This window comes from Triplophysa dalaica, chromosome 13 (assembly GCF_015846415.1).
Source record: "Triplophysa dalaica isolate WHDGS20190420 chromosome 13, ASM1584641v1, whole genome shotgun sequence".
Taxonomy (NCBI): Eukaryota; Metazoa; Chordata; class Actinopteri; order Cypriniformes; family Nemacheilidae; genus Triplophysa; species Triplophysa dalaica.
Genome location: NC_079554.1, coordinates 6884080 through 6911000, shown reverse-complemented (window position 1 = coordinate 6911000; position 26921 = coordinate 6884080). Strand labels below are relative to the sequence as shown.

Genomic DNA, 26921 nt, shown 5'->3' with positions numbered 1-26921 from the left:
GTATACTATAATTTGTATTTATGAATTTAATGCATTTTGAAAAAAAAAAAAAAACTTATGTGGTACTCTACACTCTATAAATAATGTATTGTAAATCTTTACTGTATTTGTACCAAATGCTTCAATACAAACATAACTATTAACGAAAGTACCTTTTGTGTCCGGTTAGTCTAACACATGTATAGCATAATAATAGAAAATAGAGCCACTTCTATTCAATGGGTTCAAATTGTTCTTTTATTCTCAAAGTGTAAATATATGGGGCAAAATTTCAAAAGAATCAACGCAATGAAATTGTTATATTTATTTAAAAAATACAATCACGTTATTATCAATGTAGAGTATATTTTACATCACAAATATAGTAAACAATCATAGCATCTACCACATAAGCATGAAGTTACATTGCCACTTTGGACAGCAATGGTCAAATGTGAGATTATTTGTAGTGTAATAGTTGGTGAAACCACTTAAGACTTTAAACATAAAAATGTCCCCTCCCTTAACTACACGTATAAAAGGCTAATATGCATGGTCTCTAGCAAACAAACACAGCACCAGAACATCACATTATTGCAATTTAAATACAGCATTCTTTTTTTGTTCCCATTTGTCTTGTATATTGTTATATTGCACAAATGACAATGGCTGCACTTTTATGAAACAACCAAATTATTGCACAGGAAAAGAATGATGTAGATGGTTCTCTTTACACAGTGAAGACTCCCACAAACATCACAAGAAACTTATTACTTATATATTTTGAAGTCATGAGCCCTCAAAGAGACAAAAAAACGTGGTGTGGATTGAAAAACGAATGCCACAGAGGAACAGCGTGCCAAATGATAAGTCGATATCATGTTTGATCCGTTACATACTGTAAATAATTTTTTCCAGCATTGAGTTTAACTTCAAATCATATTTCACACACAAACTTGAGTCTGTTACTGTCCATACACATTCTTCAGGAGTAAAAAAACCTGTTGGTTATTTTCGGGTTAGAAACATGCTCTGGAATCCGACACACTATAAAATAAAAAATCCCTTTTACCATGAGTACTAATTTAACAATAATAAAACAACAAGAATGTTATAAAAGAGTGATGGTATACAATGATATATCCATGTTTTTTGCACATGTTAACATATCTTAAATACCTTTGTAGATACACTTGGTACAATTATGTATATATATATATATATCAAAGTGCCATTAGTACCATCACTGTACAGATTGTGCAATTTAGTTATAGAGGTGTTTCTGTGACTTTGGTGAAAGTAACAGCCATCATGATGCCATGAAGGCCTATGTAAAACTTTTAAACAGTCATAATGATTCTCCTGTGATGAGTGGCTACAGTTTTGCTGCATACCATGCAATTTATGGCTCTATAATCAAAGCTGAGACTTTACCTCTAAAAAAACCCCAGAAAACATTAACTACATTTGATGTACACCACGGTTGAAAAAGATTGTGTTTAAAAGTGCAATATCTTTTGGCATTGTCACAATAATGCAGGGCTACATTCATTTGAGAGAAAACATTACAGAACAAAGAAAAGCATTAAATCCAGAAATCACACTACACAACAGATAACATTCCACAGGACAACAAAAAAACTGTATCAAAGCAGCCTTATACAACCCGTAAATAAACGAAATTCAACAGAACTTCAATCACAACTCCCCTGTGAATATCTATTGAGTACACCACATACCCTTAAGGTATTGATGCCGCAGTAAAATTCAGCCCTCTGTTTCATATCTTTCTTTGCTTATTTAAATATTCACCTAAGAAGAGTTTTTCATATTAATTAGAGATACAACTCTGGCTGATGTTTGATGAAAATGGACCCCATAGATGTCAAACAGCAAATGTTCCCTCTTTACACCTGTTTTTCAAATTAGTCACAAATGATCCAATCAACAGTGGTCAGCCAAAAAATTGAAAAAGAGAGGAAGACAGTGATGAGTGATAGAACATAAGACCCTTCATACCACTCTCTGACAATCAACTGCAGATTTCTGACAGAACATAACTTCATAAAAACCCTGAACATTGCTGGAAGATGGATAATATTTTACATTTTAGTTAGCAGACATATGAAACAATTAAGAATGACAACATGGAATTAATTGCACCAAACACCGATTTAGTCTAGATCCCCCCAAAAAATCTAGTCCCATCTCAAGTTCTTACAACTTCTCAGGCGAGCTGTCCGATCATGCCTTGAAACATTAGTGGTGACAACCACAGCATCTCAACCAAATTATACTGCCAGTAACCCATGAAGAAACCAAACGCAACATCTGTCACATTATGGCGTCCGAGGAGAACCCTAGAAAAACCAACAAAAGACGCCCAGAGCAGAACAAGCACCCGGAGTGGGGCAGCCAGCACCAGATGTGCCAATAGAAAACGGGCACACATTGCAGCACGTGTGGCATGGCCTGATGGGAAGGAATAGCGGTCCACAGAGAAAGTGGCAAACATGTCCATTTGGTTATGGGTAGGACGTCGGCGTCGCACCGCTGCCTTGACCACACCAACCAGCACCAGATCCAGAACCAAGGCTGAAAATCCGAAGAAAAAGGAGTAAAATTAGTGCGAGACTATACAACTAACTGACATATAATGTTGCCCTTAACAAAATAGAATTCAGACCGATGTTTAGTGACACAGGAAATATTTACATTTTTGCATTTGGCAGATCAACAACACCACACAGTGTATTGCATGAGGGTGAGTATGTAATGGGCAGGATTTTTACACTTAGGGGAAACTATTCCTTCAAGGCACTTGAGGGTTGTTCTAAAACAGTTCCAAACTCACATTTGAGTAGGGTTGGGTATTGTTTTAAATTTAGTGATTCCGATCTGCTTATCGAATCTGGTTCTTATCGAATTTCTGTTCCTATTCCAATATTGTTTGAGGAGAAAAAAAAAAGTTTTTACCTTTTATTCTTGCTACATTGAGGCTATAACCTAACTAGTAGGCTAACTGTTAACTGTGACAATTCATCAAATAATAACAACACTTCCATTAATGAATAATCAGAAGCAATTTCAAACCAATACTATTTAAGTATAACACATAAATACAACATAAGAAGTGTTTAAATTAGGGCTGTCAAACGATTAATCGCATCCAGAATAAAAGTCTGTGTTTACATAATATATGTTTGTGTACAGTGCATATTCATTTTGTATTTATAAACACAAAGCTAACTTATACTTGTCCATATATTTAGAAAGTATTTTAATTAATATTTACCAATAATTTAAATTCTAAATAAACGTTTATTAATTATATTTTTTCTTAAACAAGTGCACTTATGTGTATGTGTTCATAAATACAAAATTAATTAGCACAGTTAACATTAATTTTTAATTGAATCATTCATTCAAGAGTCGTTCAAAACGGTAGATTGTCAATATCTGAACAATTATTTGTGAATAAAACACTGAATTAATTCATTTTTAAAAATTGATTGAATAATTCATATTAATATAATTTAAATAATTGTTGTCTTGCAACTTCTCGAATGTATTTAATTGTGATCACTATTTAAAAAAAATAAGTAACTTAAACAAAGTTCTTTCATCTATATATATATATATATGTACCAGAGTGTGAGACGCTGCTAATATTAGCTGTTTTTGGTGCCTTGTAGCAGGAGGACTGTTGCTTGGAGACTTAAACACGGTGCATTCCTACAGATTAATAACGAGTCGAAGCAAATGTTTCATCATATTAGAGGAACTTCCTCCCTTGCACGAGATATCTTTACCACATAAATTGCATGTGGCAATGCTATCATCTTTTTGCACAACGTTTAACCAAACTTTTGAACGTGAGCTGCGGTCAGTCATAGTGCCGAATGTAATGAAGTGCGCATGTGCATAATGAGACAAGGTCCTTGTCGCAAGTCCTCCTAGCAGACAGATACAACCAGTGTTCGCGAGTGACTAAAACAGGAAGGAATCGATAAACAGAACCGTAATGCGCGCATCCAATCGAATCCCCGGTTCTTTGAAATTTGGAACCGGTTCTAAAATTGAACCGATTCTCGATACCTAACCCTAATTTGAGTGATGAGCGTTAATCTGTTTATAATAATAATAATCTATGACCAATTATGGATATCTTCAACCAGAATATTTGTATTATTACCAGCATGAATACAATTAATGTTTTCATTCAGAAATGAACAGATCTCTCTGAAACACTTGGGCGTATAGTTGTGAAATGACAGTTTACATCTGGAATCAAATAAAGAAGGTCTGCCGGGCCTTAAGCATATAACTCACAAACAAGCTGGACAAACTACTGAGGTCATATTGTACATTAATTATTAAATGGTATGTCAAAGGTACAGAAGTTAAAACTGCTGCAGTGGTATCAGTAGGATCACCATAGCTCCTTATCACTCATGGTAAATTTATATTTCTTAACACTGCAGGCAACAAATAAAAAGCCTGTTGCATTTTAACAGAGCTTGCAGCAAGCCACAGTAATAGTGCAATGGAAATGTGCCTCACCTGGGCATTTCTCTGGAACTTAAAGCACTTGAGTGAGTAAATGAAGGGTCCAAAAGAAAAATATCAGGGGTGAGTAACAGGTAAAGGGGGTAATAATGATTTGATTACATTTTACACCGGAGGAAAATAATGAGTCTGAAAATAAAAGGAAAGAGAAGACAATGCACAAGCCCTTAAGAAATCAATATGTAAAACAACCATCAGGGTTTGATTAAGAACAGATGAGAGTCAGGCTATGTTGCTTATTCAATAGTTTAAACTCTTTAATTGTACCAAAACATATCCAGGAACGCCCTAACAGTAAATGTATGGGGCACGTAAGGTAATTTCATCAATGACAAATTATATGCTGTAAATGATACGCATAAATTATTACATCGTATAAGTAATAAAAGGGTATACTTATTATTGTTAATATGTTTCTCCCTTTTTGCACTCTGAGGGACAAATCAACACATATAATGATCCATTATAGGCTACCATTGATTTGGCAGAATTAAAACCACAGTGTGAGTGAGTGCATTACCCATGAGCAGGTTAAGCATGACCTCCTGACCGGCGATACTGTCGCTTTTATACAGACAGTACGCGGCACCGGCGAGCCATGGAATCCCGTGGCCGGAGATCTCGATGAGCTTCATGAGCGGCCGCACGCTGCCCCAGGACGAGTCCTCACAAGCGCACACACCGAGCCGCTTCGACAGCCACAGGTCGATAGCCAGCAGAGAGCTGAGCGCAATCTCGATGAAAGAAGGGTTTAATTTCATGCAGTCCTCCTCTGGTAACTGCTGTGCACCGGTGGAGGAGGTAGATGAACCCGAGCCCCGTCGTCGGTTGGGGCTCTCGGAGGCTCGGAGCCTGGCCGATGTGGGATCGGAACCCTGTCTCTGCAGCAGGTGCTGAGGAGTTCGGTTCAGAGCATTGAACTCATAGCGTCCGTTTCCACCGCCGGGAGACGGGACACTGCCGCTGCGCCCAGCACTGTTCCGCGCTTTAGGAGAAGGCATTTTACTTTACCGATGCCAAGACAGGCTGGTCCGATATGACTGGAGTGTCTTCCGTTTTTTTGTTGGATCTTTTCGATGTCTCGTTTTCAGATCATAGTTTACAGGTAATAAAAGAGAACACGTCGGACCACTGCTCCGTACAGCGCCATGTTTGAACAGCAGCTTTCTGCGCAATGAACTCTGGGAAATGTCGTACTGTATTCAACCACATGACTTCATAAAACAAATAATTTTAGTTTTGAAAAAAAATCTGCCATGTGGCCGCACTCCCTGATGAATAAAATACACTACAGATCTAGTATGTAGAAAAACACAGTACAAACTGATATTAGGGTTGTTGCTTGTATTTCTTTTGTTCTATAATGTACTTTCGGTACATTATATTGGTGCCATATTGGATTTGAATGGAAATATTGAGAGTCATTGTCTAAAAGTTCTCTTCCCCTCAAGACATAGCACTGAATAAATTGGGATGTGAAAACAGTTCACTGGCCAAATGGTAATTTTTTAATTCAATTCGAGTCAATGAGATTATTAAAAATATGTTTAAAAAAGTATGTGTAAATGATGCATATAAAGCAGCTCATACTCACAGAACATGCTGAACGTAGCACATTTGCCCTATATTGAGTATTTTGACATGCCGTAGTGTATTTCTACATACTAGATCATGTGTTAAATTATGGAATATAATGTTACTGAGTTTATGAGATGACACAATTTTGGTTTAATCTATTAACAATAAATAAATAAAACGCGGAACTCAGTTCCGCAACAGCAATTAATGAAAGAAAAATATTAATTTACCAGCATTTCATTAAAACTGTAAAAACAGCAATAATGTTGTTTGTTAATTTCTTAATGAAATATCTATTTCTCTAATCTCTAATCTCTAGTTACTAAATTATATGCATATGGCCATAAAGGACGTTTTGTTTTAAATGTATAATATCAGTGTTCGTTTTCCATATGTTGCTTAAAATAGTTATTAATAATTTAAAAGAACTACAATCATTTGCTTGTTTGAGCCTTGAACTTCATTTCATCCAATCACAGCGTCGCCCCGCCCACGTGACGTGAAAGTTTCCTGCTTGTGCTGCATAAACTGCCGTACCATGGTTACATGTGCCAACAAGATTTGAGAGAAAGTACTTTGAAAATCAGAAATGCCAGGCATTCTACTGGGAGACGTGCTCCCTAATTTTGAAGCAGAGACTACGATCGGCAAGATTAAATTTCATGAATTCCTGGGAAATTCGTAAGTAACCAATTGTGTTACTTATTGTATTTTAGTATGTTGGCCTAGTTAGGGCTGATATTGACGTTTGATGTGATTAGAGCACGCCTTCTCCATTGACACGAAAGAATAATGTGATTAACAGTCGGAAGGTTATGTGATGATTATCTGCATCAGTGCTAAAATCTCAATACTGTTTCAATATGCCTATTTATAAACATAGCTTTGTATACTGTGCTTATGGGATTCCTGTTCCCTCATTTACCATCAAAGTCGCTTTGGATAAAAGCGTCTGCTGAATAAATAAATATAATTTATGTTAATATGGCAGACTTTAGCGTTTACAGTAACTGCTTAAAACTCATAACTAAATAATGGGTTAGTTTTAATATTTGTGTTTATTTTCGCTTCATTTGCATTTCTTTATTAACTGCAGCACATTCCATAGAAGTGACAGCCTTCCATGGTGTAGCATACCATATAATTAATGTGCTATCAAGAAGTTCGGCACAAAACCTGTTTTTTGGCTTGCCTTGAAATGACATAATAATGCATGCACTCATAAACTTTATTATGTATTTTCACAATCACAACTAGTATATTATAGCAGGGGAGAGGTTGTAAGCAGCTCAAAGATCAAGGGTATTTGTTGAAATTTAACATGTAAGCAGTTTAAATTAGTGAAGATTTACATTGCAATTTACAAAGCAGCTATTCTTTTCTTGTAGCAGTAATGATTTTTCTCAAATATGTCTGTGTTTTGATTTTGAAGGAGTGTAAAATGTGCTTAGTCATTGTGACTGTATTTGTTGTGATAACAAGATCAGAATTGTTTAGATTTTGGGCAAGAGCCTGATGTGCTTGAAATTCACACTGCTCATTTATATAATATAAATGATGGAACTGGAAGATTTAAATTGCAAATGCTTCATTGATGCATAATCATGATGCATCAAGCACTTTAATGCCTTAAGTTAACTGTCACCTGCATATGTGCCTGTTAATATAATTTGCAAACCCCAAAAGGTCTATAAAACGTCTATTGACAGGTCTAAATGTTGGTGTTAAGCAGGCTGGGGTCACTGAACTGACTGTATTCCAGCTGTATTCCTGTTGCATAACTGTCCCCATCTGGCCTGGATGTGATGCCTAACAAAAAAGGCGCTTTTCTGTGGTTCCTACTTCAAGCCAAACTTTGCACACAATGTGCCTCATTTATGAAAACTGAGCATACGGTCGTTTTCACGCAAAACTTCCCATTTATCAATATGAACGTGAGCGGTTGGTCACGACAGGTCTCAGTTTGTGTACGCAAGTTTTGAGATAGCGTGGATGTCTTTGTACACTTACCCTTTTATTATTCCTGAAAAGGAATAATGACAAATAGAAAGATTAGTTTTTTTTTCGTTTAGTTTAACAAATGTAAAAATAGGTTCTGATGCGATTTCTATATTTTCCTTTCTAGCCTAATTTCATGACTGTTAAATGTTTGAAATTACAAGGCGAACGGGTGCTGTTGTTTCATGTTTCATGTTTCAAAAACTTTCATGAGCTTTAAGGCTACTTCTAAGATAATTTACCCCAATTAAAATAAACAATTAAAAGTAAAACATTTAAAAACCTACAATAATCAATAACAAGCAATGGGTAAGTTATGTCTTTGCAAGGTGATAGCTTCTTTGTTTGACGAATATGCATTTTATAAAAAAACAGAAAACACATATGCTTTGATGTTTTTTTATTTGTGCGATGTTCGATGGGGTGGAAGTTGTGTACTGGGTCACGGTAGGAATGCGTCTTACAGATCTGCATGAGAAAAAATAATGAAGCTTACATAAAACTGTGTGTGCTTGATTTAAGCAGCCTGAAATGCAATATTAGCAGCATTATATTTTAAACCTTTATCCTGCTTATAAACAGCCATCTGCCATCTCCACCACAGACCATATTTTCTTTACCTTAAGAAAACTGTATAAAAACATTTACATATAAAAATAATTCTATAATTGCGCCCTAAAATGATCAGTAAAGTATAGAGATTTATTTTTACATTAACACATTAATGACTAAAGTCAGTTTAATTTTGTTTAAATTTAAATGTATTAAACAACCAAACTAATTTAAAGAAACAACAATACTTTTGGTGTAAAAATAATAGTGTAACACAAATAATAAAATATGATATTTTCGCTCGTATTTACAAAACATAAATATCCAATAGAAAAATACTGTGTTGCTTCCTTCGAATCTGCTTTTCAAGGTTAAACTTTAATTTCTAAATCGGAAAAGTTCCTCTTTTTGGCTGGATTACGTTTCTCCATGTTGCAAAATCTAGGGGCTTGGGAATTTATTCGGTTGTGATATGTAAAACATATTTATGGCTATCATCCAATCACTAAACTACAAAGCCTGGCAGAACAAAGAGTTTACACCGTTTCCTTCCGTTGTGGGGCCATGACAAATGCTTGACACACTTTTACACTGTGGTTGCCACAGCTCTTCTGGTTCTTCAATAAAAAGTGCTGTCCTATGCATTTACCTAAACAATGATCTGAAAACCTGTCAAAGCAACAGGGTTGCATGGTAGGGATTACATGTGATTTAGAGCACTGGAATCGGTCTGACATTTTATCTAGTATAAAAGGCCTCCATTCCTTTATTTAGTTTATAGTGGTTTCCCAGATAAAATAATGTTTTGAGATTGGCTTACATTCATGTCTGCAGGGAGTGAATGATTCTTTTGCTATATCCCTTGAGAAATATGGGAGATGATCTCATAATAACACAGTAAAATAGTGTCTGGAGAGCCTGTGGGTGTGTCTAGTTTGGAAAGATTAAAATTCCCACCTGTTGTATTAACTGAGAACAAAAACTCTCAGAAATCTCTAGGCAGTAATTGTTTAAACTCAATCTTGAACTACCCTGTCATCATGTTTCTTTTCATGAATGCAACTTTTACCACCTAAAAGACTACAGTCACATGTTCCAACTTATTTTTTCCTCATTAGATGGGGTATCTTGTTTTCTCATCCACGTGACTTCACTCCAGTATGTACGACTGAACTAGCCCGAGCAGCAAAGCTCAGTGATGAGTTTAAGAAACGTGATGTAAAGATGATCGCATTGTCCATTGACAGTGTCGAGGACCACCGCAAATGGAGTGAGGTTTGTGTATATATGTACATACTTTCTTCATATACTTTCTAAAAAGAACAAGCAAGAGTTTCCTGAATGTGACCGGTAATAATTAAAGTTAAAATAAATCGGTTATTCAATTATTTTTGGCAAATATGTTATCAAAGTTACAGGAACTGACTCAAAGTATTTATTATTTTAACATTTATATTCACTCCAGTAAGGGCTTCTCTTTTTTTTCCTAATACATTTTTATACATGGAAACATGAACTGTAGAAAAGTTTTCATAGACATTCAATGCTAAGTCCTTCCTGACTGCTGCCTCGTTATGGAAAATTTATGTTTGAACATCTAAACAAATGGTCTGTGTGGTCTGTGTGCTCGCTCCCTTTTACTGGGGATAGACACAAACTTTATACCCCCCCACAACTTTGGCTGAACTCTTGCTGGGTTCCTGTAAATTAAGCAGACTCTCAGTTCCCACAGCACTGTGTGCTGTGATATCACATTACGGTTAACAGAAAGTGTGTCTGTTTAACCACAACACTTCCCATTCACAATCCAAATATGCAGAGGTCTACATATTCTGCATTGATGCTCATAGTAGAAGTGAATAACAACCAAGCATTTTTATTTTTCGCATTTTCGAAGGGGCGTGGCCTGATGGTTAAGAGAGTGGGACTCGTGACCAGAAGGTTGCTGGTTCGATTCTCAGGGCTGGCAGGTAAAGATAAGGTGTCCTTGAGCAAGGCACCTTACCCCTACTTGCTCCCCGGGCTCTGCAGTGATCGCTGCCCACTGCTCCGGGTGAACGTGTGTTCAACAATTGCTGTGCAATTGCATAGGTCACATTTCGGGTATGGGTCACCATAACTGACAAATAGGTCATGTTCACCTAATACCTGGGGCCTCATTTATCAAAAGTGCATAGAAAAGGTTCTATATTTTGTCCTACGAATGAAAGTACAAAAAAATCCATATTTGGGTGTTTCTGCAACTACACTGCCACTTTTAAGTCCCAGCTGTTTCATTTTAGATTGTTGTCAAAATTTGTCATATGACGCTTTATAAATATAGTCACTAAAAAATAGAATTAATGATTAATGTGAGTTAATATAAAATTATAAAGCATTTATAGGTCCAAACACCATTTTTGTTCACGACCCACAACTAGTTTCTATTAAAAAGAAATTACCACATGAGTACATTGCTGACAGATTTGGCCACCTCACTCACTCACAATATCCCCAAAACACAGTATTTATTATGTGTCCTTACCGTACAGTTAGTAATTCTGTATTTGAACTACATTTTAAATAAAATAAATGTATATTACTGTTTAACTCATGTATATTAAGATATTAATAGTCAAAACTAATTCGGTAGACCTTGCTAGCTGCCAGAAAGCTGGAATATTAGCCAAAATGTCATTGTTGTTGCTCACATGTCTTTTACTTTAGCACATTTTATTTGTTAAATTACATGACTCCATGCAATTTTGTTGACTGTTTTATATGTATTACAGACTCTGATGATTAAAATAAAAATTCACAGGGGGTTGATTTAAAAAACATTTGGAGAGTCAAAGGTGCCCGTAGCTGCAGAAACACCCATTTATCAAACACTGTTCTTACGCACACCAGTGAGTAATCATTGTTGATAAATCCTAGATGTTCTTAAGTACAATGCTCATTCACTTTATGTCATTTGCATTCGGAAATGCCCCCAATGAACCATAGATGATGAAACCTTCCTTTATAAAAGTGAATGTACTCCGTGCTCTCACTAAACAGATCACAGCCGTCTTTGAAAACGTATTCTTTGTGCAATGCATGTTATGCTCAATATGGGATTCATAATTATGTATAGGAGATTTATTTTGCATAAATTAAAATGTTCAGAAAAGGAACCAAATTTGCAGTTCTTTTTTGGTGAAATTATGTTATCATGATTTGGTAAAGCGACGATGTCATGGAAAAGCAATAAGATGTTAAACATTTTTATTTATATAATTTTTAATAATGATTAATTTGCAATTCTCTTTTTTCTCTTCAGTTTGTTTGAATGTTTTTTCTTGTATTTAGTTTTTCATATATTATATATTGTTCTGTTAAGTGTGTGTTTTACATTGTGCTTTCAATAAAAGGTTTGCCAAATCTTCCAGCAGAGCTAGATCAGCCATGGCACTATAACTTTATTTCAAATGATTTCCCATCTCTCTTTTGTAGCTTCTCACACCAATTATATGAATGTCTAGCTTGAACAATGATTTAACTAATTGAGTATTTGCAAATAAAAGACACTGGAAACACACTTCCTTTTAGTGGTATAAGTGTTCTACCACTACATTTTCTGCGTAACCATGCTCAGAGGTGTGCTTATATTTACACACAATTCTACGTATAAGTACAAGTTGGTAGATCCCACACTTTGCCTGAAACTGTTCTAACGCACTCACTATGCACACATTTATACATAAACACTGTTGATAAATAATTATAATTTTTACTCTGTAGTAACTTAATTTCTGTTCTTTCAAGGATATTATGGCATTCAACCAAGAGAATGTATGCAGTCCACTGCCGTACCCAATCATAGCAGATAACAAGAGGGAGTTAGCGGTCTTGCTGGGGATGCTGGACCCTGATGAGAGGGACAAATATGGGATCCCACTCACTGCCCGCTGTGTGAGTTTCAATAAAAATAGAATATGAGGTCTTTTCCTATTATGCCCTGTAGAATTTACCTGGATCATACACATTACATGTCAAAGGTTTCTATATAATAAAATTGAAAAATACTTGTTAAAGAACTACAGTAATGTAAGTATTTTTGCCTGTAAACATGTTACAACCACTTTTCTTGGAAATGGACAAAGTGAATAGAAAATGATTGTGAAACTGATCCGCCTGACAAAATTTCTGTTGATTTTCTGCTAAATGTAACTCACCCAAAGTCCCCTATGCCTCTAGAACACTATTGGTTTATCTTGTTGTGCGTTTTAATGCACTTTGGTCTCACAGCAGGTTCTGCAAAGGTTGACTGTTGCTTACCCCAATGACCCGCTATCATACAGTATATACACAGTACTGTATTTCCATAGCTTGAACAGTAAAGCAACGCTAACAACCCTGAGGATGGAGGGAATGAAATTAAAATGAATTGTAATCCTTGAATGCAATCTTAATGTGTTAGGCTACATGTTACATGCTTGTTTTTGTGTACGTACTATTGACTGGTGGATCTGGAATAGTAACCTGTTTATTAGGAGGGAGTAGCCTCATACATTTGATCTTGAAGTATATAATATAGCACTCTAGCTATGAAACAAGCAAGAACTCTTGAAGCTAAAATTGTGTAAATATATCAAACTCTGCCATTTGTCCTATTTTTTTCAGGTCTTTGTTGTCGGTCCTGATAAGAGACTAAAGCTCTCTGTTCTCTATCCGGCCACTACGGGGCGCAATTTCGATGAGATTCTTCGTGTTCTAGACTCTCTGCAGTTGACTGCTACTAAAAAGGTGGCCACACCCGTGGACTGGAAGGTAAGATTTCAAATGTCTTGATTTGGTATGAAGTATAAGAAAACCTTGAATCGATTTACTTATTAATGCTTTAGTGGAATTAGATTTTTGGCTACATATTGTGAAAGTGAAAATAGTCATAGAATGTTGTATTAAAAGGTTTTTAAAATATCCTCTTCTATTCTGTAATTTTTTTTTCTATTCCGTTTTCTATATTTGTTTTAAAGTCTGTGTTTTTATTAATGCTGGAATAAATATGTTTTCTGTGCTTATCTAAGCCTGGACAGGAGGTCATGGTCATCCCGTCCCTCTCAGAAGAAGAGGCCAACAAGCTTTTCCCAGCTGGCTTTACCACTAAAGAGGTGCCTTCTGGGAAAAAATACATACGCTACACTAAACTGTAACTGTAAAAAGTAATCTACATTGGAACTACTACAGAAATGGCACCTTACCAACATAAGCACTTAGTCCAGTGGTTCTCAGACATGTTCCTTGAGACCTGTATACCTGTTCGCCAACAGTACATCATTCAAATATGTTCCTATTAAAACTCACCTGATTAAACACATTAGCGTGTTCGTGTAGTAAGGTACACAAAGACATGAGTCATCCAGAATGTGTACTGTTGGGGATCCTCAGGGATTAGATTCAGAAACTGTTCTTTGTGTCCTCTCATTTATTCATGAGGGATCCATCACCTATTTCTTATATAACAATTGAAAAATCTGAATTGTACTGGTCAAATGACTTTAGGGATACAATGTAGTTGTTGTATTGTGCCTTAAATTCAATAAAACTGTTTGTTTTTTCATTTAAGTCTACTGTTGTTATTTTTGGTAGATTGTGCCATTTTGTTATACTAATTGTATAATCAAACACTGAACATAATGCTTCACATGCAAAGGGGTCGATTCTTATTCAGCTTTATTAGTGTCATTAAAGGTATACTCCCCCCCCCCCCCCCCCAAAAAAAGAAATTTCTGTCATCATTTGATTGTTTCAAACCTGTACAAATTTCTTTGTTATGCTGAACCCCCATGAAGATATTTGGAAGATTATCAAATCTAACCCCTATTGACTCATATTATTTTAATTAACCTAACCACCCTTTTGAGAGACCAGAAAAATTGAGATTTTTTGGAAATCTTGAGAATGATTTTCAGATATTAAATTAACACCACATTTAGAACGATCCATTTTGCGATTTTTGCAATTCACAAATACAGCATAATAAACAGTCCATGTTTAATATCCATGTTATCCATGTAATACTCCATGTTTAATATCAAAAATGTCAGGTGCCAACTAATCTATTGTAATTATAGATAAAAAAAATTCTGTCATCATTTTTCACCCTCTTGTCATTTCAAACCTGTATGACTTAAGATATTTTGAAGAATGTTGTTAACTGGCCCCCATTTGCTTGCATTGGCTTGTCCCCACAACAGTGAATGGGGCAGTGCTATTCAGTTACCAGCTTTCTTAAAAATATGTCCTTTTATGTTCTGCAGAAGAAAGTAGGTCATAGAGGTTTGAAATGACAAGAGGTTGAGTAAATGATGACAGAATTTTCATTCTTGGGTGAACTATAACTTTAAAGGAGCAATGTGATTTTAACACATGTAAGGTCTTTACACAGCTTTGGAGACATAGTTATGTATATTATGTTGCATTTCTGTCAATAGATCCTAGTATGTACATAAATTCCTTGGGAATCGCACCCATGACCTTGGTGTAGCCAGGAGTTGGGCTACAGAAAAGCAAAAAAAATATAAAAGGGCATTGATAAAAACATATAATAGCCTGATCTTTTTCATAAGTATGCTTATTTCATAAAAGTAGCATTCAAAGGTTTATGGCACTTGAGAGAAAAGTTCAGAACAACCTTTTAATCTAAAGTCTATGCTTAAATGTCAGAAATCAGTTTTTCAAAATATAATTTCTCAAACGGACCTTTTTAGAAAACGTTTAATAAAAATGAATCTAAACTTGAATAATCATAGAAAAAAAGCCAATAAGAACCCACAATTAAAAGGAACTCCTTAAAAAGGCATCTCTGGGTGAGGCTTTAAGAAGCTGTTCAATAAAATCATATCGACTACAATGATGTAAAAATGTCACAGGTTTTGATATATTTTGGGATTGTTTTAATTCCCCTAGTTACATTGAGCTTTTGAATGTAGTGTATATATTCACATATAGATTTTTAGAATGGGTGCTCTAAGGAGTGGTTTTTCAGTGGATTACATATTTTACTAATATCTAAAATTGGGGGAAATGTATATGAATATGAATTTTCATCCAACATGTCATCTAACATGACTCCTGAAAAATAAACTGAAAAGTGATCAGATAGTCTTCTGCAGTTGGTGCGATAACCAATAGATGGCAGAATAAGATCTCCTATTTAATCTCTCAAATGCCATTTCACCCAATCTACAACAACGGGTCAAACGTTCAAAGTCTATACTAGAAGTTTAAGGTGTCATGCCTTGAGATGACAAATTATGTAACCTCCCTGCTGGTATGTTGTTGAACATGTTGATCCGCCGCAAAAGGCATCCAGAAATTCTAAAACTAAGAAATGAAACATCAAGACCGGGCGCCAATGAGGCATGATACTGGGCCTTGTTATCACAAACATTCCATTTGTCCATTAAAAGATGAAAAATGTTCCAACACAAGCACTTAACTGAGTAAATCATTGACACACAATCCTCAGTCCAGTGTAACCAGCAGGAAGCGCTCTCCCCGGGTTTGGCCGTGGGCTCTGAAGAGCAGGTGATAGCTGTAGTGATGATAGGACAGGGACCCGTACAGGGTTTGAGTTACCAGAACTATTCAATCTAAGTAACTGTAGATCATATAACAATCTGAAGGTCATGGAAGTTTAACGGAGAGGGCCAGATGCTCTCGCTCTCTCTCCCCTCCATTATTCCCTCCCCAGAATGTCATAAAGATAACAGGGATTCCCATCTCACCCCCTCAGCTGCAGAGGTTCTTCAGGCAAGAGCGTGACCTCCCTAGCTGGTAAACAGAGAAACGAAAAGTTTCAAGTTTTTAAAGAAAAAAAACACCACTAGATGGCATGAGCACTTCAGTTTGCATGGACTAGATGCAGTACTTAACTTTGCCGAGTCCTTGAGTCTGTCTAGTAAACACAACTGTTATAATACTGTTTTTTGGGAGTTTATACAGTAGGTAAACCCCACAAGACAACTTAACCAATGATGGTAAGTTGTGTTCCAGTGTGCATTTCAAAGGTTATGGTAACCAAATCGCAATATGATACATCCATTAAACTCATCTAAAGGATCTCTTTTTTTCACAAAATGTGTGCTTTTCAACATTAGGCCTGGAAATTGACAGGTTAGGGCACAATGGGTAAGCAATTAATCTTCAACACTGTGCCCCTCGGCAAGGCACTAAATCACAGGTTATTCCAAAGACATGTCAATAAGTGGCCTGCAAATGTTGTTTATAATGTGTTAACATGTATCAAATTTAGACTCAAACTTAATTGCACACGGTAAAAACTCTACAGAATTTCACCGTTTTATTTTACAAAATTTAGAAGTCAGAAATTGTTTTTGTGATATGGTAAAAACATGTCAATTACAGAAATAGACAGCAAAATGTACTGGTCAGATGAAAAAAAAAAGGAAAAACTTGGATATTTATGTGACAATCTTTTTATTTGAATTAAATGTATTTTTATGGGATTTGTTTTTAAGAGCATACTGTATAGGGAACAATAATTTTTGCAAAAATAGTTAGCTATATACTGTAGAAATATGAAGGAATTTTAAGTATTACGTATTTAAAGTTGTTTAACCAGTTTTAATATTTTTTATAAAATATAAAAACATAATATAATATTTATTATATACCAGTTAAGTATTTTCAAGGTACCAGTATTACCAGTACATTTTAAGTTTTTTTTCTACATTGTGTCCTTTCTGTATTGAGTTCCACCTGTATTTTCTGTCTTGGCAGAAAATTCCTAGTACATTTTTTCTTTCGTTTTTTGTGTCTATAGATATTTTAAACTGCATTTCATATTTTTTGCTTATAAAAATCAAGTCCTCTAGTACACTGGGATAAAGGGGTGACTTAATATCAGAAACCTGTGTTTGATATGTAATTTTACGTGGCTTAATAATTTGGACATGGATATTTTATAGCAAATAATATTTTTGTGTGTGAACATAAAAGAGGAAGAATTTTAAACTTTAGAAAACTTTAAAAGGTTGTTTCATAGTGAAATATGCAGCCTGGTCAATATTTGTGTGTGTGATCTGTGACAAGAAGAAAGGTAACCAGAGACCTTTAGACAATAAGCAGCTGCAGCGTTTAAGTGACAGATGAGAAATGAGGGTTGTTGGAGGGTAAAGAAAAGTTTTTCACAGGAATATTCTCACACACTTCATTTGTACATATCAAATACAAAAGCAGATTCGAGCATCCACCTCTACAGATCAAACACATTTCTCACATACCAGACCACAAGGGCAAGTGTCAGAATATTGTGAGTGACAGACATTACCTCTTTCCCTATAACTGAACTCATACACGCACACTCACAGTCAGACGGTCAGTCTCCATCGTGTAACTCCTAAGAGGGTGCTACACCCTCCACTTTCCCAGAATAACCTCTGTCTAGCCGGTACATGAGGGACTCATGTGGCATGTTTTTTGGTGTATGTGTGTGTGTCTCAGTGGTGCCAGCGGCCCATAGACTATACGGCCCTATTGGGACCTGTACTTATGTGTAGTATCTATTGGAGAGCGTGAGTTGTAGTGCTCTTAAAGTGTGTGCGTGCTGTGGGGACGCCAATCTAACAGGGTGCCAGATGTCAGCTGGTATCATGTATCAGTCAACAACATGGAGCTCATTCCCCACAGACCTGTCTGCTTTTCACCTACTGTTTATCTGCCTAGATCTGCCAAACAATGAAGAGCATCGGTTGATTTGATTTTTCTACCATTGCTAAGCAAAGACTACCTCAGTTAAACACCATGTTTGAGGGTTTCCATTCTAGCTGTGCATCGGGGCTTTTTTTTGCCAGCTTTGTGTGGTCATATGTTCTGGTCTTCATTATTCTATTTCCCACCAGTCTGGCATATCGCTTTCTTGGTTCTTATGAGTATAACCTGATGGGTACTATATTATTTATTTGAGAATTTAAGAAATACAGAATGGGTGTTATGTGGATACGATGTGTGGTGCCCATTTGTGATGTGGAAGAGGCACATTCTCTACACACGCTTTATTTCTTTGAACTGAAATGCCTTTCGAAAAGGGCTGTAACAAATCACTCCATCTGCATGTGACATTTAATTTTATTGGCCATATGGTTTCTTAATACAAACTTTTCAAGTATCATATTATACTATATTGTATTTGCTGAAGAAACTGCTGCAGTTGCTTAGTGAGACAATGTTTTAGTTTACTATAGATGTAGTAAATGTTTCTGTCTTAATGTCCATCATGGTGCATGCTGAGATTTTCAGACCATTTTGGAATTTTTCCTTGCAAAATTAGGTCACTGTTACAGTTCCACAAAGCTAAATTGAGACACTTCCCGTACTCATAGATGTCATTGAGTGTGACAGAGTGTGACAAATATAGGATGTGTGTACATAGTGTGATTTCTAAGTTTACATAGTTAAAAATACCTCTTCATTATAGAATTTGGCAGACACTTACAAGGTATACATTTTACCAGCATGTGTTAGATATTATTATTATAAAAATGACAAGATTTGTGGGGCAGTATCCTGGACAGGTTAGAGATGTCTTGGAAAAAAGCAACCTGAAAACAACTTGCACTGCTATATTTATATTGATTATATGCGTGCAATTGTTTTGTGTTGAGATGAAAAGACAGCCTGTTTGCTATACAAACAGAGAATGAAACTTCTGCGTCTCAGTCGATGGCATATGGCATCTATTCATGCCATCAATATCACTCCTCCTGTACACTGAATTAAATGATAATTTGAGAGTCTTGGAAATCATTTTAATGAAATCGTTCAATATAAGTATTTGATGTTGACAACATACTTTGTTTGATAAAATAAGCCTTATGAAATTAAATACCTGAACATAATTTCCATAGACCAAATATTACCCCTCAATAAAATCATACATTTTCTGCATTGGTATGTGCACCTGTAGATCAATAATTATCATCTATAAACTAGAGTTATTTTAGTTATTTTTAGAGGTGAATTTAACCAGGTGTCGCCAGATCTTAAAAACAGAGCACAGAACCTCAAACCTCCACCCTTTTCTTCCTTTACTCTTTCTATCTTTTTGACACCCCACATGTCTCATTACTCCAACTCTCAAGCTTTTTGTTTGCTGTGTGACCCTTTGGACACACACAGACCAGGGGGGTAACACACACATACACCACACCCGCTCTTGATTGTTAAAGGAATGGTTCACAGAAATATGAAAATTATTTTTGTATTTAGCCGACTTATCATAATGTTGATTAAAACCTGCATAGGATTCTGTCTTCCATGGCACAGAAATATAACAGCGTTTTTGTAAATAGTTTATCATTGTGGGTCATTCTCTTTTTAAAAATCTTTTTCCCTCATAATCTTTAATTAAAATCTGAAAATGCACTTCCGTCCTGAAATGACTATCCATCTTAGATGACGTATAGACGACTTGGGCAGAGCATCCGATAACTGCTGCCAGTTCAATTTCAAAATGGATCTGCTATTTTTATACATCCAATCAAATCGAAGAGAAAGACAAAATCCATGCCCACTATTTTTCTCATAAAAAATTCCATTTCACTTGGAAATGCGTCAAAATATGGAAGTAAAAACGATCGCAATGTCTGGTTCACGGGGACTTAACCTCCATTCTTTATATAATGAGATGTATGTATTTATACTTACAGTAGATCTCCACAATCTGCATACATGCTTTATGTCAATGTGCTCTAACTAAATGTGATTGACGGCCTGTCACATGACAGATTGTGATGAGGAAAGTTCCTAATATGTGGAAATACAAATAAGATTAGAAAATTTGACACCATCATATTATACACTTCACTTGGAATAAAGCTCATATGAAAATTCAAGCATATGAACATCTTTAATGAATTCAGTTTTGTACTTTGCAACACAGATACGCAGCATTCACTTTCATTAAATACATTAAAGCCATTTTTCATATTATGTTTCACAGAAGAAAGTTATATAAATTCAGAGCAGCATTGGTGTAGGGTTTGTGACTGATAGAAGAAGTAAAATTTTTGGGTTGTTCCTTTGAAGCTAGAGGCTTTCATATAATTAAAGTGGTCAGGAAAAACCTCACACATTTTCTCTACCCACAATCCAATGGAACAACATTACGTTATCAGACCTACAGTGTGAAACATTTATAATGGTGAGTAATACAATTGATAATATGGGATGCTTCAGTTTCCCAGGTCCAGTAGAGTGAGAAAAACAATCAGTCATAATATAATGTGTCTGTGTCACTGTGCTATACTCTACTAAACAGTTTTGGCTGTTAATGTCTCAAGCGTATTACTTTTCCAAAAATAAATCAGCCGCCAGTTCCATATAATTTGAGGAATGAAAGAAGTCGTGACAAATTAAAAAATCATTCTTACCCAGACCGCACACGCGTCTACGTCATGCGCCGCCACAACCCACAGCTCATTTCTGCAGGATGAACGCAAATGGCACACATATATAATCATGACAAAGAGACCCCAACCATTAAACACAGACTTCAAACAGGACCATTAGCACAGAGAAAGATTGGCTGCTCCACAGAGAGAGAGAAGTGCGAATGGGAGAGATCTTCTTTGAACACCCTTCATTATCACAAATAAGATTTTCTACAGCTTTGAGATGAAAAGTAAAAATCTGACTAATATTTAATGAAAGGCTTCACTGGTTTACCCAGTGCAAGAGAAATCGAAGGCTGTGTAAAAACCATACATCGATGCTTTTGATAACAAGTCTTACACTATTGGCAAAAGCCAATATATATCAGTCACCTTCAGACAGATGATAAGTCTCATTCAGGTAACCTGAAATTTCAGGGATCATCTATTCATATTCTGAACCAGTTTATCTCTGCGGTTTTAGGCATTATTGCTTTCTAAAAACACTTTTCACATAACATTAGATGCACTGCATGTTCAATGTTGCCACAAGGGGCGCTACAGCAGAAATACATTTTTTAGATGAACTACTGTCATGGTGTAACAACAGTGTGAACAAAATCTTTCCAAGCAAGTTAGTTTAACTATCAAAGTGTAGCCAGCCACCTGAATAATAACACATCTGATTTAATAGCATATGCTGTTCAGTGTTCAATGGAAAGTAGCTTAGGCCTGCCTGAAAAGTCGCTACATGTCACCAGATGACATCACACACTACTTACGTCTTTACATATATATATGTGTAAGCGCTTTAGGTCTCGTAAATGTTTTGACTCTTTTGAGCTTTTGTATACAGGATCATATTTAAACATAATAGACCCAAATGCACAATAAAAAAACTTGCTTGGAAAGCAAAAACATGCTCTAGCGGGGCAGTAGAAGTGATGCAGAATGTAACGATAAGTTACCAAGGTTTATTTAGAATATTGCTAGATTTTTCGCAAGTCTCTTTTAAAAAAACAAGTCGCTAATGGGTTCTTAGCACTGAGGCTATTACATTTTTCAGGGAAACTCTAGCGCCCCCTTTAGTACTGAAATTTGCATGAATTTGAATGTTTGTTTTATTCAGTCAAAAAACAAGATTAGCATAACAGGCCGCTTAAGAAAGGATAAAATGCGAAATACAGGCCAACCAATAGAAATGTTTTTGAATATGAAAATGATGTGTGAGTGCGTTTGGATCATAAGTAGGCTACCTACAAATTGGCAGTTTGTCCGGGTAATACATTTTTGTTTATTAAGGTCAGAGAAAATATACAAAGTCACTCCATTGAGTGACTGTACGTTTCTGTATGTGTGTAAGTGTGTGCAGGGGGCATGCAAAAGAATTCCCACAAAAATGGGTTACCATGGTTTCTATTTGGGGCTTGGATCAGATTCCTGACCATAGCAGAGCGATTTGGGCAATAAAACACACAGGGTGCTAATGAAAACAGCATGGTCCTGCTGGCTCTGAGTTTGTGTGTGTGTGTACTCAAAGAAAAGGTTGTAGGAAGAAAAACGCTGAATATTTGGCTCTGCTCTGTGTACACAAAAGTGTTTTTATATGCAGCATCTGCAGTGTTTGTGTGTTGCAGGCATGTATATAAATATGTAAGTGTGTGTGTATGTGTTGTTTGTTTCTTTGGCTTGCATGAAGTCACATGACATGGCAGTGCTTGGTGTGGTTTTAGTGGGAGGAGAGGCAAGCACATGTTTTACTTTATTAGTTGTTTATGTTCATGAAGTGATTTTAGGCAGACTCGCGCTGAGCAATCAATTACAGCCCAGATCATAAAGCAAACGATGATAAAAGAAACTCACAAAGTTCACTGGGAGTGAGCAAGAGAAGAGAAAGAAGGAGAGAGGGTGGTATGGTGTTTCCAATAGAGTTGTGATGAAAACCTTTGGAACATTATTGAGGAAAAGTGTTTCACAGCTCCTTGAACATTTCTTTCATTTTCATTTAGCCTGGGGAATGTTCTCGGTCGAAATATTATAACCTTAATGAAGGTAAATGACTAATTTGTATATTACACATTGGAAGCACATTCTGTGGATTACATTGTGAGGTTTGGCAGAAACAGGACAGCCTGTTGTGACTTGGAATCCTGATTTTTTCATTAAACCTAAATGTAAACACTGATCCATCTGAGAAACCAGTCTAAAGGCCATAGCACATTGAGTCCGAAATTTTCGTCGAAAATTTCCTCAGGTTAAAAAATAAATATGACCTCACATTGTGTCGATCACATTCACACACTGCCTCCGATATTTTCGTCCTTCATAAATTAAATCGGAGTGGGTTCAATTTTCTGAATTTTTTGCATCCGTAGCAAGCATTTTGAGAGGCCTTTTTAAACAATTCATAGACACCATACAAACGAGCGCCAAATACAAAAAAACACATACGGAAATTTCTGACTGTATGTGCAAAGAGCTTAATTGACAATAATGTACAGTCATCTGGTCATTATCATAAAATAAATACAGGAAAACATGAGGAGTTGAACCCAACTGTATAACTATGGTTCACCAAAGAACCTTACAATCAAAGATTCTTATAAGAACCATTTCTTTCATACTTTCATCTACAGAAATGTTTTTTCCCTTCAAAGAACCTTTTTTTAAACAGAAATGTTCTTCAGATCTCAAAAGTTTGTTCAGACAAAAATGGTTCTATGGCTTCATGAAGACCCTTTTTAAAGAGAGTACATTGTACATACATAAAAAGCAGTGATTTTTAGTGATTTTTATAGAATTACTAAAGTATGTGGAAAAATCCTACCCTAATGCATTGGGACTTGCAAGAGACGTGAAACTAACACTGCGTGGGAACTGGGTGCGAGAGTCAACGGTCAATTATAGAGTTTAGCAGTCGTTATGTAAAAATGTTTAACTGCAAAATATCACTGCCGACTAATCAGAAACAAACAATCCAAAGACAGAAATAATGCTAGAAGCATTATTGAAGTTACAAGGTTAATTTATTAAACAGGGATCACTTGGTATGTTCAAGTACATTGTAAGTTATATATCTTATATATCTAGCTGTTATGCCTTGATGTATTTTTTGTGTTTGTATGTTTAAGTGTATATTTTCTTAAGAAAGGTAATGGGACACAACCTATGTGTGTGGGTAAGATATTTGTTTTACCTTGAATGAAATCCCATGGGCAACATCTGGCTGAAGTCAGTCTGTAGGCCAATCAAATGACCATGAAACCCATTTTAGTGTTTATTCAGCTCGAACTGCTGAGGTGTGTGTATTTGTACAACTTTTACTTTTTATCCATCAAACAGTGAGTTTCACCCCTCACTTAATCTCTCTTCCCATTGAAAACACACATTGGTGCATGACCCTCCCTGTTAATCAAGTTTTCATCTGAGGATGAATGTATCGCCCAATCACAACACTTTTGAATAAACGGCATGTCTGTGTGGATGCACTATAACACACATTTTAGCTCACAATCAGTTGTACATTTAAAGCTGAAGGTGAAGGGTTTATTCAATTTTGGGCTCACAAATTACATACGTAGTTTGGGAATCCTTGGCAGTTTCTCAACAGATAAAAGTGTAAAAACTTTGCTCAAGGGTAATGTCAGCTGGGTTGCTGCCAAATCCATATCTTTTCTGTTTCTATTAATAAAGTTTTTGTTTGATTGGGTGTTGTTTTACTGGAGGCCAGGTTTGAGTGTGTTGGCTCGTGTTGATCAGGATGGGACTAGTTAAAAGGCATGCCAAAAACCTTTCCCACTCCAGCAGATCTCCCAACAATGCCAGCAATTCAGAGGGGGCAATAGAGAAGAAATAACAGAGAAACACATAAAGTTCTAAAGTCTGTGTTTTCCATTTTTTTAATATTTGTCATTGTAAATTATATAATTAGGATAAGAATTTCAGTGAAACATTTCACAGGGATAATATTTTATGATCACGAATAATAAAGCTGTTATGACATGATCTCCATGATTAATATTTTTCCAGCATGAATTGACAATGTTCCAAAATACATCTTGCGTTTTGCAATGTATACAAGACCATCTGACTTTTTTCTAATTAATATTGTCAGTATCACAGAATTTCTTTTTTCTTTATTTAGTGAATCTTGCAGAATAATAGTTATATAAAGTTTGTAACATCTTTTTATGTATACATTTACTTCAAAGATAGAATTTGGTTTTTATATATTCAATGTGACTTCTGGACCCCACTTTATTTCATGCCAATGCCACCGAGGATAAGATAAAGAACACAGACACAACATACTGTAGATGAAAACAGAATGCAAGTAACTTATTCTGAAGGTTTTAATGGCTTGTCATGGAAGGCTCTAAATTGCAATGAGTGCAAGACTCAGTAATGCTTTGCAAAAAATTTGTTCAGTAAAGCCCAGCTTGTGATATTCAAAAGAGTGTGTGTGCATTTTATTTTGCTGTGTGTTTATTTATAACATTCTGAAAATATTGTTTATATATTGTTTAGCAATTCAGGAAATTCCCTAATGTCCATTACCGATCACGCGATCACACACACAAACACACAAACACACGCACACATGCATACAGCTTTCTTAAGACAGCCAAGTTAAGGCTGCTCTGAGAAAATTCTAGCTGAAGATGCAACATATCCATAATGAAATACAGCAGCTCTTCCCCATCTCAGATCCTGGGATTAAAGGTGACTTTGATGCATATTTAAATCTCTAATCACAATTCCAAATATGGTGAGCCATCCAGTGTTTACATAGAAGCATCATGGTGTTCTATATATAATAAAGGAATAAATAAGCAATGCCATAGACATCTACTGTTTTTTTTCAAGATTATAAAGTATAATGACTATAAAGTATATGTTTACATTTTCAATCTAATACACAGAATACACATAAGACATATGAATACATTTTATGGTAACAAACAAAATGTAAAATATTGAAATAGCATAACAGCAAATGTATGGCCAATGTAAAAACGGTGGATAAAGTTTAATATAAACATGGGTTCAAATGGGACGTTTTAGAATAAACACTTACACATTGCTTTGTCTTTGCAGTGTGTCTGTGTTCATTAATTTAATTAGACTCGAATAATAGACATGAAAATCCTCTTAAAAGTGCCATTCGACAACAGATTTACAGAACACACTTACTCTGGCATTCACCTTCACACACACTTCACACATTGTATCTGCATAAATCATAAGAATAATTTGAGATGCAATTTTTTTAGGTTGTGACATTTTTAGATATTTGTATACCACTGTAACCTCATAGCAGGGGTACCCCATTATAATTATCAGATCATTTGGTGTGTGTGCCAACTCATCCTGTTGATTGGGCATGCTGGAGTTGTTGGAAAGGTGCATAAACACATGGAGGGATTTCCCCTGTGCCTTTCCGTCAGTATGCAGCTCCTAAATTTAGGAGCCTGAACCTGTTTAGGCTCCCCAGAGCACAAGAGACCTAATTCTTATCACATGCACCTCAAGCGTAAATGATCGTATCCACCCTTATTGAATCTCAGCCTGACCTGCTGTTGTATCTTTGGAGACGACTTAGAGATGCGATAGCACCTCACTGTATCTGGGTATGTCATTAGGTGCATTCACGTCTTGATGACATCATCCCCGCGTGTTATCCCGGCTGAGCTGGCAAGAGGTTTTGGGGACTGGGGATTTTGAGATCTGCTTTTTTACAAAGCAGGCGGGAATTGGCATACTATAAACCCACTTATGCTTAAACCATCTGGATTAGAATGAAGGCCAAATTCTTTACAGAACTATGCA

At 35.8% G+C, this 26921-nt stretch overlaps 2 protein-coding genes across 2 annotated transcripts; one reads left to right on the top strand and one right to left on the bottom strand.

Annotated features, from left to right (window-relative positions):
* Positions 1–219: 219 nt before the first annotated feature.
* On the bottom strand, positions 220–5704 carry plpp6 (phospholipid phosphatase 6). Its single transcript, XM_056764621.1, has 2 exons — positions 5069–5704; positions 220–2574 (listed from the first exon to the last, which is right to left on the bottom strand). Exons 1-2 carry the CDS (start codon positions 5547–5549, stop codon positions 2207–2209), a joined length of 849 nt encoding a protein of 282 aa, XP_056620599.1. The 5' UTR covers positions 5550–5704; the 3' UTR covers positions 220–2206.
* Positions 5705–6644: 940 nt separating this feature from the next.
* prdx6 (peroxiredoxin 6) lies at positions 6645–14257 on the top strand. Its single transcript, XM_056765252.1, has 5 exons — positions 6645–6807; positions 9795–9951; positions 12463–12609; positions 13321–13467; positions 13725–14257. The coding sequence occupies exons 1-5, from the start codon at positions 6716–6718 to the stop codon at positions 13848–13850; spliced, it is 669 nt and encodes a 222-aa protein (XP_056621230.1). The 5' UTR covers positions 6645–6715; the 3' UTR covers positions 13851–14257.
* Positions 14258–26921: the final 12664 nt, after the last annotated feature.